The following is a 14,274-nucleotide window of genomic DNA, read 5'->3' as shown; positions in this document are numbered from 1 at the left end:
CTTTCAGGAAAATAATCTAATTGTATATTTATAAACACCATGTTCCTCTCTGCATGTATTTATACATGCAAACATTTTGCTGTGAAAGCAAATGTTATTTCCTCTAGGTACTTTTATATGAACTTATAAATCCAGGAGAGAATGATTAACTGATTATTTGAGTCTTAGAAGCCCAGGAAAATATAGATTTCTTATTTATTTGAAAATAAGTCCTTTAATAAATTAAGAATTTCTTTATAGGATATTTGCAAACTAAAAAAGAAACTAGAAAGAAAAGTATGGTAAATCAGAGAGAAGTAATTGAGCTCAGTGAGTGAAAGGCAAACGAGATTATGGATGAGGAAAGGAACACAGCACAGAAAACAAGTTAATTCTGTCCCTGCTCTACAAGTGAAAAACTGCAGGATACGAAAGTTCTTCTCATTTTATATTGCATTTAAGGCACAAATTCGATGTGTGAAGACAGACATACTGCTCACAGACTAAGTTTCAAGAAGATGATTAAGCCCTTTGCAGATCAGCTCTGAAGAGTTGACCAAGGTCAGGAAGAAGGTCTCTGGAAGAGAAACCCACACTTTCTGAGCTCAGTTACTGGTCTGACAAAGAAGTCATATCCACGTGGACAACACCCAAGGTTGTGGCCAGCAATAACCCTGCAAGTGCTCCTCAAGAACACTGCAGAGCAGCTCTTCCTCCAACTGAGGGATGGCAGCACAAACCTTCAAAGGATGGCTGGCCTGCTCTGAGGTCAAGATCACGGAACCTCAGAGAGATCTAACACCAGAACAAATAGTTTCTGTCCTTTAAAGAACTTGGCTTAAAGCAAACCCTGCTGTCAATATTTTCTAAGCCATTTCTCAGTATATTCCTCTTTTCATAGGGGCTGTGCATCCATTGATTGGGTTCAAGGAACTGCAAAATCACAAAGGGATTTGTTTAGAAGGAAAGGGAGCATATAGAATTTTTTTCCAAAAGGACCTCTAGAGAGCTTCCATCAAAAGAAGGACTATTGCTAACATCAGATCAGGTCACTAAAAGGAAGTGCTTCAGCACCAAGCTCTACATTCATTTTGATCAAATCTAGAGAACAATAGCAGGAACTGTACACTCATAAATCTTTATCCTGAGGAGGTCAAAATTACTTCTTCACAATCAAGTTCATGTGTTGCCAAAGCACAACCTGAAAGGTTTGTCAGATCTAGAAATAACTGGACTTTTGTTGGTGGAAACTCATTCGTTGTTCCTCCTACCCTTTCTCTTTACAGGGAAGCCGAGATAAATCTGCTCTACGTGAACTTCCCTACCCTCATCAGAAAGGAAGTGTTACAGTGAGAAATGATGCTTCTTATTCAACAAAAGCTGCTGCTTTCTTAGCCAGCCAGTGTTAATGTAGCTGCTTGTTACATATAAAAATGGGACAGGATGCACAAATCAAAACAGTCAGACAGGCGTGAAAGAGAGAGAAGAAACAGGGAAGAAACAAACCAAATCAAAACGTGAAATAGCCATCCTGGCAGGAAAAGAGCTGTGTGTAAGAGCAGCTCATCTGCTTCCTGACTCTCATAAAGTCTGCAGGAAATACCCAATGTACTATATACATTTAATGTACAACATAAAAGAGAAATTTCTGGGAAGGTATTGTTTATTTCAACATTTTAAACACATCCAGATTTCTGATTTCAGTGACGAAAAAAAGGAAGAAAAATCTACATTTATATTTTCCATGGCAGTTCAGAGCAGGATTTTCCTAGAATGTACTTACAGGCTCTGAGTGCCAGAGTGCTATTTAAAAAACAAAACAAAATCAAACAACCAACAACAACTTTTCACAGAATGATTCATGAATTTTCATACCAGATTTCACTTTGTATTAACTCCTGACTTTGCAAGGTTTTCTGATTTTCTTTAAAGGTTCCATTTTATCTTCCTGATTTACCCTATTCATAGCCAAAAAAACACACTTTATCCTATATATTTATTAACTTCTTCACAAATCTATATTGGCAGAAAAAATGCACTAAACATATTAGTGTCACAAATCAAACCAGAATTTGATCCACTGTCTGCATTGAAAAGACAACCATTTTCCATATCCATTTGTTACACCTGGGGGTTCTTCCCAATACTGAATATTATGTCAAACCATAAATGGGAGAGTGAAGCTTTCAGAAATATCAATTTAATGTGCTATGTTACTACAAAATGTCATCAATTTACCGCATTTGCAGGCTCTGCCCAACAAAAATTATGCTTCTTTTTAAAAATAGGCACAGTGTATACTGCATACTGCCATTAAGAAATACCAGTAATAATTAGATTTAGAAAAAATTGCTGAATACCATGCTACCCATCCCAGAATTACAAAATGCACTGCCATGAGCAGTTAGTCACATTTCTTTTCTTGCCTTATGTCAGTGTAATCTCACTAAACCCGATATTTCTCACATTTGTCTTTAGCACATTGTTCTGATCGTAGTTTCATCATTCTTCAAGCCACTTAAAAAGCATTACACATCTAAGATCAGAGTACAGTCATTACTCTAGAGTTTCAACATCTATTCATGTATAATTCAACAACTTTTTCTCTGAATTAGCTTCTTTTTCATAGGATCTGGTCTAAATGTTCTTTTCTCTTAAAACACAAAGAATTTGGCTGTGCTTACAAGGGTAATATTCATTACAGTTAAATAACAACAGAAACCTTTAAAACACTATATTAGCATGTAAAGTGAATTCACCCCTCAGTATTTGTCCTCCTTGTTTACAGGACGTGCAAAGGTCACAGTCAGAGTGGAGACAAATCTGAAACAATTGCAAAGCTATAAGCAAAACATTTCCCAAGATTTGGTCTAATTACCAAAGAACTCCCTCCAACAAAATCTCTTCTGCCAAAAAATGGCATAAAACCACTTACCCTTCATCCATATTTATTAGTTAGAGCTGAAGTTATTAGCAAATCCATTCAATACTATTATAAAGCCTACCCTTAAAAGTCACATTTAAAAGTAACTCAAAAATTGATACAAGTTCCAATACAGAGTTCTGTTACCACTTATATTTTCTTCAATCCTGAAGTACAAAATTAGCTATGTCTGCAGTGGACTTATCAGTAAAATCCATCTGGAATGTTTAAGACGCATTTGGTTTTACTTTTTCATCCAGAAAAATAATATTTTGGAGCTCTGGTAAGAATGGAAGACTGGAAATCCAGTTATAATCCCCTGCAAACACTCCAAGTTTACAACACTGTCAAAGGTAAACCAGATATTATTCCAAGGGTGACATTATACGTGAATGAACAGTAAAATACCAGCGTACAGAAAAAGTAGATGAGCTGGATGAGGTGATGGTATGTGCACACTCTGAATATAATTTAACTGGTTTTCATGTGTTACTAATCATCAACATAAAGTTCAGGAGAGGAGACACTCAACACTTCCTTTAGTATAATGGATGAATAATGCCTCCACTCTCAGGAAGCATGCACAAGATGCAACTGATGGGCAAATGCTGGAGGCCAGGGAAGAGCACACATAGCATAATGGGATGAGCAATAAGGATTGCAGCAGAAGCTGAGATTTCTAGAGCTAAAAATTTTAGTTTCCAACACATAGAGCAGTATCAGCAAGCAAAAGTTCTCAGTCTACATAAAGTGACATGACTTTTACTGACACAACTTGCTTTTATTAATATATGCCAACATTTGCCTGGTTGTGGAACCTTTCAGAAAATGAATAAAAATATTACTGGCACATGAGAAAAATACGAAGTGTTACCTGGTGTGAGATAATAGAAAACTGTGCAGCTCCTTCACAGTAAACACACTCTGCTCATGGGCTAACTCGCCTACATTTGGCAGAGCTGCCCAACAAATACAGCCCCAGACACACATCACCGGGCTCTGCAGAACAGCCCTGCGAGTCACACACTCCAGTGCGTGTTCCCTGCTGTGTGTTTCACCAGGCCTTGGAATATTTTAGCCAAGAGCTCGTAAGAAAACTGCCCAGAACACACATGGCTGTAGACAGACAGTGGTCCTACACAGTGCAGATCTGTCACATCAAACCTACTGTAACTACCAGCACAGTACCTTCAGTTCTGAACACAGCACAGACACAGACACTCCTTAAGGGCAAAATAGACATTATATGAGATGAAACAGAACCTCAAGGCTATGCCATAACCATGATTTAAGTATTAGCTTGCATAATGCTCCTTTTCAGCCTAAAACAGGTTTTCTGTTAAACTAGTAAAAGAATTTTTACTCTTGAGCAAGATGTACTTCAAAATAAAATTTGGCACTTGTATTACTATGCTGGAATGTCATTACCTTCTACATTAAATTGGGAGACATTAGCTTTCCGTTCCTTTATTTTGCCAACAATTTTTATATTCAGCTAATTTTACCTTTGCCTTTTCCTTATTATTTTAAGCCTAGGTACTGGCACATACCACCTTTTTTCAAATATATGAATAAAGTCTTTAGCTCAGGGCCAGACTCTAAAGCCTGTCTAACCTAGGGCTTCCCTTGCAGCCAGAGGGGCTACAGAGAGAGAGACACTGTAGATTCAGATCTCAAGAATTAAGCTGCAATACGTAAAGGATTTTACTAAGGTAGGCTCAAGCCTTGGAAAATCCCTATAGATAAGCCCCAATACCCTGACCTCAATAATTAACCTCATTAGTCATTGCTATCTTTAAACAGATTGGCCAAGATATACACCAAGCAACAATGGAGACACTGTTGGACATGCACAACACAGGAATACAGTGCAGGATAGTGTTAGAGTGGCTTTATTCAAGAACAGCAAATTATTGGAAAGTTATTTCATTTCATTAGTCAGTCACCACCAAAGAAAAAGTAATCATACGTGGCATAACAACCTCTCTCTTTGTGAGTGTGCATATATATATACATAAAAATATGAATGCCAGTAGCCTTTTGTCACTGCCAGTAGCCTTTTGTCACTGCCAATAGTGTATTTTTTATTTTACCTAATCATACACAAAATCACTGCAGAAAACTTTTCATATAAACACCTCTCCTGTGTCAAGCAGGAGGGATAGAGTAACACTCACAGAACAACTTGAAAAACCTCTTTGAGGCTGTTATCTCAGTTTTGCTGAATTGATTTTCAAAATGTCCACTTTAATTTGTAAGAGTCTGGACAGAAGTGACTGCAATTTAAGGCTGTTTCTCCGAATTACATTACTTGCAGATAATCTAAAAAACCATACTATAGTAAGATGGTTCTCATTTCTTTAACAATGCAGGAAAACACCTGTATCCTTCCATCAATACTTTCTTCATCCTCTGCAATTTGAGCAAACACTCTCCTTTGGAAAAAACTGCATTTACAAATTTTAGTCTTTCACTCCCAGGTTGTACATGCCCAGAAAAGGCCAAGTCACGCATTTTCCCATCTCATAAAAATTTCAGGAAATTAATTTTGGACAATTTTCAGATTTTCAAAGAAATTAAAAGAAAAAAAAGAGAGAGAATTGACTGCAAAAAAGAATTAATTTAACATCTGACATTCAGCTGCATGCAGCTAACCTTTGTGTTTCCCTTTTTTCTCCTTTCTGGTGCTGCTAGTCTGACAGCTCGCAGCTGATCCCTTGGTTTTTTTAGTTGGTTTCGGAGCTTGGGCGTCCACTACCACCTTTACATCTTCCTGTTCGGCCTCCTGCACTGCTTCAGAGATTCAGGGTACCCCACCAAAGAGAAAAACAGAGAGAGAAGAGAGAAACAAAGAGAAAGAGAGACAAGAGAGAAAGAATTGAGAATTCTGTGAAGGCATAAAAGAGAAAGCAGACATAGCTGAGTTGTTTGGTATTTCAGACGATTCATGCAGTGAGGAAAGTCAAATAAAGCAGAATTTGCAAAGCTACAGTAAAAATCTGAAAGTATTAAGTTAGTTGGGATACATTTCCATACTTTTTTATATCCTCCCAGTAACATATCAACTCCTAATTTTCAGGCTAAAAGTAACATCAGAATATTAATGCGTTGCTGAGCTATTGTAGGAAGCACTTTTCCTCATAGTAAAGCTCTGCCAGACTGATCATCAACAATGGCAGCATGAAGGCAGAAAAATTTTATTTAGACTTTGTAGCATCAATGCTTAAAGCTACATCCTAGCTTTGTAAACAAGGAATCATCTGAAGGTTACTTTCAAAACACATCCTGCACAATTGTGTAACACAGTATGATGAGTAGACCTGCCATACATTTTAGGGTGAAATTATATCCAGGATGAATTTAAAACTCTTCATACTTTGTAACACACATACAAATTAATTCCTTAGAAGTCTCTACATAATATTCATGGCATAAATTGTGAATGTCAGCATAATTCATGCAATGCTAGTTGTTTTCAAAGTAAAAGGAGGTTTCATCATTCTCCTAAAAGCATGGCACACTTTGAGGTCAATATTTGCATCTGTGAAAGTAGCACACACCATAACTCTTTCTTCTGGTCAGGCCAAGCCTTGAAGTTAAATAAATATCACAGCTGCTTTTGTGAAATAAATAGAGGCATCTTCAAACTTCACATCCCAAACTGCAGGTGGGCACTAAGACATTTTGGGGTTGGCTGCTGGTCACTGTTAAGTGCAAAGCCCCACTGTCTTCATGTGGTGACTGCAGTTTATCTCCCTGGCACTTGGGCCTCCCACCCTTTCTTTTTCCCAAAATTGAAGTGCTTTCTTTAAACAGATTTAAAAAAATCCACTAAGTACCCTTACTGGAAAAAACTGGTTGTCCCTAAAATTACTTCAAAAATATCCTGACAAACTTCATAAGCCCCCAAAAGACTATATGATTCCCAATGACATGTGGACCGTCACTAATCTCTCTTTGAAGGTGAAAATCCTCCCTAGGCTTTTGGTCTGTGAAGCAACTCTCCTCTTCACCAGATCCTTCATGTGCATGAATAGCAACCGAAGCACCACGGAGATTCTCAGAGGAGAAAGATGAGGCGGATTTAGTCATGTCTGTGTAGACTGTAGCTCACAAACCCACAGCCACCCTCCCCAGCACAGCGATCTGTTATGAATAGCATTACATTCACAACACGAGCACCTGAGGCGCTCAATAAACACATGCTCCTTTTCTCATTATGCAGAAGAAGAGTTCAAGTTTTGCAGAGAATGTACATTGAATTAGTAGAGGAGTGACTAAAAGCCCAGAGAAACAGCTTGTCACTGCTCAACTTCTCATTCCTGTCTTTATCATTTACTATTCACAGGACTGCAGTCCCTTTGCTGAGTGTAAAGGAGCACTGGAAATGAGTAAGACAATCAAAGGAGTGAGTGCAGAGGATGCCAGGGAAAATGGCACATAAAAGACAGTACACTGGGTCCTATTTCCACAGGCATGGCAGCCTCAGACTAAGAAGAGAACCAGAGTCCCTACTCCACAGTTTTTGAATAGGTGTGATTTGCCTACCCAGTGTCTATGCTCCAGCATCTATGCTGTACTTGTAGCTCAGTCTCTCTTTAAAACTAGTCTGTGTTCTTTTGTTTTGAAGATAATAATCCATGTTATCATTAAATTCAGTACTTTAAAATATCACCTATATTAAATGGCCAGACAGTTCTCTAAATCATTTTAAATCTGGTCACATCCATTCACTCAGAAGAAGCATCATTTACTTGGTCCAAAGCAATGACTAATCAGCAAAGGATGAAACTTTCTGACATTATTCTTCACCATCTTGCCAACCATCCTTTGATTTAACAAGTAACAGACTGAAGTTTTTTGAATTACTTTTGTCTCATAACTTTCAGCAAAAGACTAACTGTATCTGATGATAAGTACAGTGAGGGGGTTCCAAAGGACAGAGAAGGAAATATTTCCAGTGCTTTACTCTGTAAGGCAGAGAACAGGATTTCAGTCCAGTAGTCATTTTGAGCATGTACCTACACATACCACACCGCTGCTGTCTCTGGGAAACAGACACAGGTGATAGAGGTTGCAAAATAAGATTTAGACCATAAACTTGAAGATACTGCAGCTGGGTTCATGAAAAGGAGTAGCACAGAATGTCCTGTTTCTAAAGGATACATTTCTGAGCATTACCATTACATTTAAAGCACTACCTCTATACTAAATCCAAATCTGATCCCAACACACCATCTTCATGATAAAACCATCTTATTCCCAGCTATTAGCTATTTAGTAAATAGTAGACCTTAGCTAAGGCTCATACACTCACTCATGTTTTCTCTTGTGTTATCCCTCCAGATATCAAAGAAAGCATTTATCTTGTTTTCCATACAAATTCAGTTCAGGACATCCTGAGTTCCAGGAAGGTTGGTTATATACTTGCATTTAAGCACAGGAAAAGCACCGCTCTCCCCTGCCCGCAAGTGCCAACCTCCCCAAACATCTCAAGTGTGAGTGCTGCCCACTGCAGTGTGGTGGGAAGGAGAGGTTTACGCAGCACAGCAGCTCCTGACAGCAGGCCAGCCAGGACTTGGATCCTTGCAGAGGAGTGGCCAACAGGCTGTATTCTGAAGCCTGCTGACCCACCTATGCTGTGAACCTACCCTGTTCAGCAGATCCAGAGGCTGAGATGTGGAGCAAAGGAAAAATACAGCTTTCCTTTTCCAGAGCTTTCTCCTGCGCTGGAGAGCTGGAAGAACGACGGTTTCTCAACTCCTCTGTACTCACCCTGCAGATGGTCATTAGCATGGGGAGCTTCGAACTTCTCAAACCAGCACTTCTAGTCTGCCTTTGTGGAGATGAAGCAATTAACAGAGGCAACGTTTATCCCCAGTCATATTGTCAGGGGATCAAACGTCTTCCCCTCTGCCGTTTAGTACATCTTTGGATCACTAAGTAACAGTCTGACAACAATTTCCTTTCTCAGTAGGATGGGAACCTTGAGGCAAACTAACCTGCATTCTCCATGGGCTCTAGATAGCCCCATAAAACAATTTACAGTTCCCTGCAAGAAAGCCTGAAGAAGGAAAATGAGATAAACTGGTCTCCCTAGATAATATTCACTGATACAACAATATGATTATGTCCTTAGCTGGATGTTGAAAAGTTGAAACAACGATAGGCAGTACCACAGGATAAATAAAGAACCTCAAATGTAGTTATTTGGGGATGAAGCTTCAAAGACTGTCACTCAAAAATGCATTCATTTCAGTACAAATAGAAATTTAGGCAGCTTTAAAAATCCCTTTTGATAGTTATCTTAAACAATAAGAGACTACATTTAAAAATATAGCCCAATATTCCATATGGTCCACCCCAGATTATTAAAATCTTCACTTAAAAAACCCAAAGATTTTCCTTTTCTAAAAGAATTATTCATTTGTACTAGAATTTGCATTTAGACAAGACAAAAATGGAGGAGCAAGTGCTCTAGTGAGTCAGCATTCCAAATAGAAAAATCCACTGGACTCTCAGATCTGATGTTTCATTCTCATTTGAACTTATAAATTGTAAAAAGTAGTTTTGAGATAAATGCTAAGCTTACAAATAAACAACTACATGAGTATTAATTTCAGTGTTATTCATCCATGTTCATTAAATCAACTACTGCCCTCCATGCAATATTAGAGAAAAAAAATACTTTTGGAGAGACAGAAAAGAGCACAGATTGTGATATTAATTCAGGATCTGAGATGAAAAGAGTAGCAAACAACAAATAGTCTATTAACATAATACAAGGTGAGTATAGAGGGGCTTCCTCAAAGCAGAGAAGTACAGTGTGCCAGCTTTGCCTTGCATCACCAATGGCCTAAGTGCTAAATGGGGAAAAAAGGAGCCTCTCCATGAGCCTGTTCTGTGTTGGACAACACTGCATGTTACGGGGATAAAGCTACAGCACACAATCAAATAAAAGGATGCAATTTGTAAGCACATGAGTAAACTATTGCACAGACAACTCAATACTTTTTTTCCAGTTCTGTAAGCTATCTGCACATATTTATATGAGTGAATGAAAAGGAAAAACATGTCTTTTCATTTGGCCTTCACAATGAGAAGTTCACACAGGAAATTAGTTTCAAAGTAGCATGAATGAAAATGCACATCTTTTTTTTTTCCATTTGCATGACCATTTTTCTTGATATGAGTGCTTGCACACTCATGATCATAGAAAAAGAAAAATCTATGAATCATAACTTACAAATCTCTATCACATAAAAACGCCATGTGCTAAAAAAAAAAAGTGGCTTTGGTCAGTGCATTATGTGAAGAATAAGTAACTGAAAAATTACAAAAAGAAAGTAAAATAATTATAAAATTGTGCAGCGTCTGGGAAACACCTCAAGCAGAAAGAGGCTGAACCAGACAATGAGGAATGTGAGACAAATCACTGGCTCTACTGCATAAGGCAAATACTCATTCTATTTACCAATGTCCTCTCAGCAGTAAAAGTGAAACCCAGAATGAGTACCATGCAAAGAAAGATAAACTACAGTTCAGTCAGTGTGTACCTTAACAAATCAAGGTAAATTGCTTGTCCTTTTCTAACTGTTGCCTTAGATGCTCTTGTGTATTACTATAAGAATGGCTTGCTGGTTTACTTTGTAAAGTTCTAGCCCTAGTCAATGTTGCTGCTTATTTGGGCTGTCGTTCATTATTACTTTATTTAACCAACTTAGATTCTGAACTGGTCTAGTATTTCTACAATCATCTAAAAGACACTGGATTATATCAGAAATATTCTGAAGATGGCCACACCCACTATATTTTACAATGTAATGAAATATTTTTATTAGTTTTACATAGACGATAAAAATCATTAAATACAAGGGCCTGAATTAGGGCAAGAACTTTGCTGTGTTAGTTACTATTTAATCACATGCAAAGATTTGATGTCTGCCTCAAAATGCTTATAAACAAAGCCATTGCTCTTGCAGCTAGTAACTTACAGCCAGATTTCAGATTCCCAAAACCTTATATTGGCTATAAATTCCCTAAGGCTCCTTGCAATTTATGCCCTTAACACTGATGTGTTGACCAGGCTGATGTTAAAAAGGTGAAAATACTCATAAGTGAAATTGAATGTGAATGGGCTCTGAAAAAAGGAACGAGTGTACATCAGAACCTGGTGGTGCTTAAGGACATTATTAAAAGTTCATTGGTTTAAGAGTTCCTCAGAAAGTACAAAGGAAGGAATTGAACAAAAGATTCTTCTTAGCTTCCATGGATCTGCTGCCTGATCATGGGGAGGGGGAAAGGAAACAAAGCACGTGAAATGGAGAGTCAACAGCAATGAATTACACTTTGGGAAAGCAGACAACTTGTAAGGAAAGCTAAAATTATCCATGAAAAACCTGTGCCAGGAAGATTAAAGACAGTAAGAAATTACATAATTATTTTGTGCATTAGAGCCTTGAGGGCACAACCAGGTTTTAATTGCACTGACAGGCCTCCCTGGGGCTTTCACCCCCCACCCTGCCCAGGCACCACAGGCTTTATTTCACCTCAGCCTGGGGCTATGCTGTAGGTGTGCTGCCTCCCAGCTGGGTCTCCTGGGAGGATCCTGGCACTGTAAGGAGCTCACCTGCTCCATGGACCAGTATGTATGCTGCAGTATCTCCTTTCCATCCTGATGGGCACCCTGGAGGGCCCTGGCCCCGGTTCATCCCTTGCCATGTCTGGGACTGCTGAGAATCCAAGCAGTGCCCGGCTCAGCCTGCTGTGTTCCAAGCCTTTGGGATGGTGCTCCACCTGCGAGGGCATTGGCACTGCTGGGGTCACCTCCTGGCCCCTCCTGCTGCCACACACTGAGATTGCCCCACGACTGAAAATAACAGCTACATATGAAGTAGTAACTGAAAGTGAAAATACTTTCAGTAGAACTTCAAAACAAAGAGAAGGGAGACATTTTCAAGAAATTTCAGGCAATGGCCTCTTAACTTCCTTCTCCAACCATGCAGAAGCAAGAATCCAAAAAAAAAGACCCATTGCTACCCACTGCTCTCTGATCCTCACTGCTGGGTTAGTTTGTTTATTTTGGAAAAGCACTAGTGCAGTAAGGACTGCTGACAAATCAAAAAAAAGATGCTTTAAAAGATTAAGGTGAAAAGACTGCAGCTGAAATAAAGATTTCAGAATATATGCTTATTGGAAGTTAAGTATTTTGCCCACATGATACTTGGAGTACTGCCTGATCTCTCAGTATTAATAGCCCTTTGCACAGAATATTCCTTGCTATCTTCAAAAAATAAACTAATACCTTCTCATCTCAAGGTCAGTGGAAAACAGGGATAGCAAGACATTGTTTTGATGAGCACGCAAATATGCGATTTTTTAAATGAATAGGTAACTGATGTCATCTTTTAAAGTTGACAGCTTGATACTCATCAGAACTCTCCCTCATCATTCATGGTAAATAAGCAGAACGACACGTCAAATGTAACAATCCAGAGCCACAACTTTTCATCAGAAGTCTGTTCAACACACCACACAACCATTACATCTAGATATGCTGCCAAATGTCAAAGGAGGAAAGCAAGAAAGTAATTTTGCCTTTTTACACATGGTTAATCTAAATCTCTAAATTGGAAGTTGCCATGAAAATTACTCTGAGAGTATCTAATTGAAAACATTTTTAATTTCAACTCTTAAAAAAAAAAAAAAAAAGCCACAGCTGCAACAAAGTATGGCAATATTAATGAAAGCATATCTGGCACCCATTCAAATCTCTGCCTTCCTCAGTGCTGTGAAAAGAAAAATCACTCCCCAATGGAAATTCACCATTTTCACAGAAGTAAAATTACTCTTCTCTGTAAAAAGGAGCTTTCATCATTTGCATTAAATGTAATTAAATAATGTAATTAAATTGTAGCAGTAACTAGTGTATCTCTGCACGCTATTTGGCTCCAGGAATGCTCAGTACATATTTGCAATCCAGATTGAAAAGAACTGTATTTACAGCAGAATTCTGCAATGTCAAATAAGGCTAAAATGTTTGGTTTATGTTTTAAAACAAACTTCACAAAATAAGAGGTGTAGAGATACATGAAAACAAGCAAACAGATGTAACTGTGACTTATTATAGAATGGGAAGTAAAATATTTCAAAATCTTTAAACAAAGAGGTAGTAATATGTCCTTACGAAGGACACTGAATCAAAAATAAATCACAACACATAAAGAGAAGACAAAACAATTTGTAAGTGATCTTTCCTACAAAGAGGGATAAAATTTCTTCCAGTGAATAAATGCCTTTGCTGACTTTTATATAGAATTTAAACTCAATAGCAATACAAAATGTTGCTATTCTTATTTTGCTCTATATAATGATGAAATAGCAATTAAGATGTGTTTGGTACTGTAAGAGAGAGAGAGAGGCCTTAATTGTAATAGCAATAACTAGAGCCAAACATCATGGAAGTCAATGGAAGGACAGTTATTGCTTGAAATGGCTGGCAGGTCATTTAGAGCCCAACCTACAACTGTACCTACCTGCTCTGCAGATGCTGACAGGCAAGCACTGTGTTACCACTGGTAGTACTCCAGCTCAAACTAACTCCTTATAGAGTGGAGTGCTAAGGATGTTTTATCTTGAGTTGGTCTATTCAACTTTAATTCTTGTCAGTTTCCACAGATACCTTTTATTAATTAATCAGGCATTATGCCAACAACCAAAGGATTTAAAAAAGATACACTCCGTGTGAGTCATTTGCAAGCTACAGTATCTGAAAACTTCTACCTGTAGGTGAAATATGGGCAGGTACTGAGAAGAAAATTTCTGTCTGGAGAATTGTGCATGGTGCACTCTGCAGTCACTTCCTCACTGGAAGGGCACGCCCCTCCTTAAAGTCTCACAGCACCCAGAAGAATTGCTAGTAACACTTTGAAGGGAACAGAAACACTCTTTTATCCTACCTATGTGTCACTTCTGTGCCTTGATGTTATTTAAGAAAAAATTACAGTGATTCTGGCAACACTCCTCCTTACTGCGTGGAGACATACTTGCAGGAGTGTCATTTTGTTAGTTATTAGACTAACAAAAAAGAAACTCAAAAAAGCCCTTCATCTATTCAGTTTCATCCTGAATTAAACTTGTCCCACCATCTTCAATCCTGAGCAAGTGTAAGAAACCCACATCTGTACATGTAGTGTAAGGAAGTCACATCCCCTTACTGAGCCGACCCAACCAAGCTCGCTCACAGTCCTTAATTAACACCCCTCCATCCTATTGCATCGCAGATCTATTTGCATTTCTCTTCTTCAAGCTAGTTGAAGCAAAAAAGCATGTAGCCAGGGGACTAGCAGCAGTCACCCTGCAGAGATTCTAAA

The 14,274-nt window shown here is 38.3% G+C and overlaps 1 protein-coding gene across 7 annotated transcripts in view; it reads right to left on the bottom strand.

The window, feature by feature from the left end:
- Positions 1–14,274, bottom strand: part of TUB (TUB bipartite transcription factor) — a 159,491-nt gene that overhangs the window by 32,820 nt on the left and 112,397 nt on the right. For 3 of the 7 annotated variants that reach the window (XM_050334841.1, XM_050334838.1, XM_050334840.1), the window contains exon 4: positions 5,558–5,695. The exons of 2 other annotated variants lie outside the window; for them this stretch is intronic. In XM_050334841.1, the coding sequence (XP_050190798.1) occupies positions 5,558–5,695 (138 nt within the window). The remainder of the gene's footprint in view (positions 1–5,557; positions 5,696–14,274) is intronic. 2 more of the 7 variants (XM_050334842.1, XM_050334839.1) reach the window with 1 other exon arrangement.

Source organism: Myiozetetes cayanensis, unplaced genomic scaffold (genome assembly GCF_022539395.1).
Source record: "Myiozetetes cayanensis isolate MyiCay16 unplaced genomic scaffold, myiCay2020 scf6-25, whole genome shotgun sequence".
Classification (NCBI taxonomy): Eukaryota; Metazoa; Chordata; class Aves; order Passeriformes; family Tyrannidae; genus Myiozetetes; species Myiozetetes cayanensis.
The sequence above is the reverse complement of the archived record's forward strand: the minus strand, read 5'-3'. Positions and strand labels throughout refer to the sequence as shown.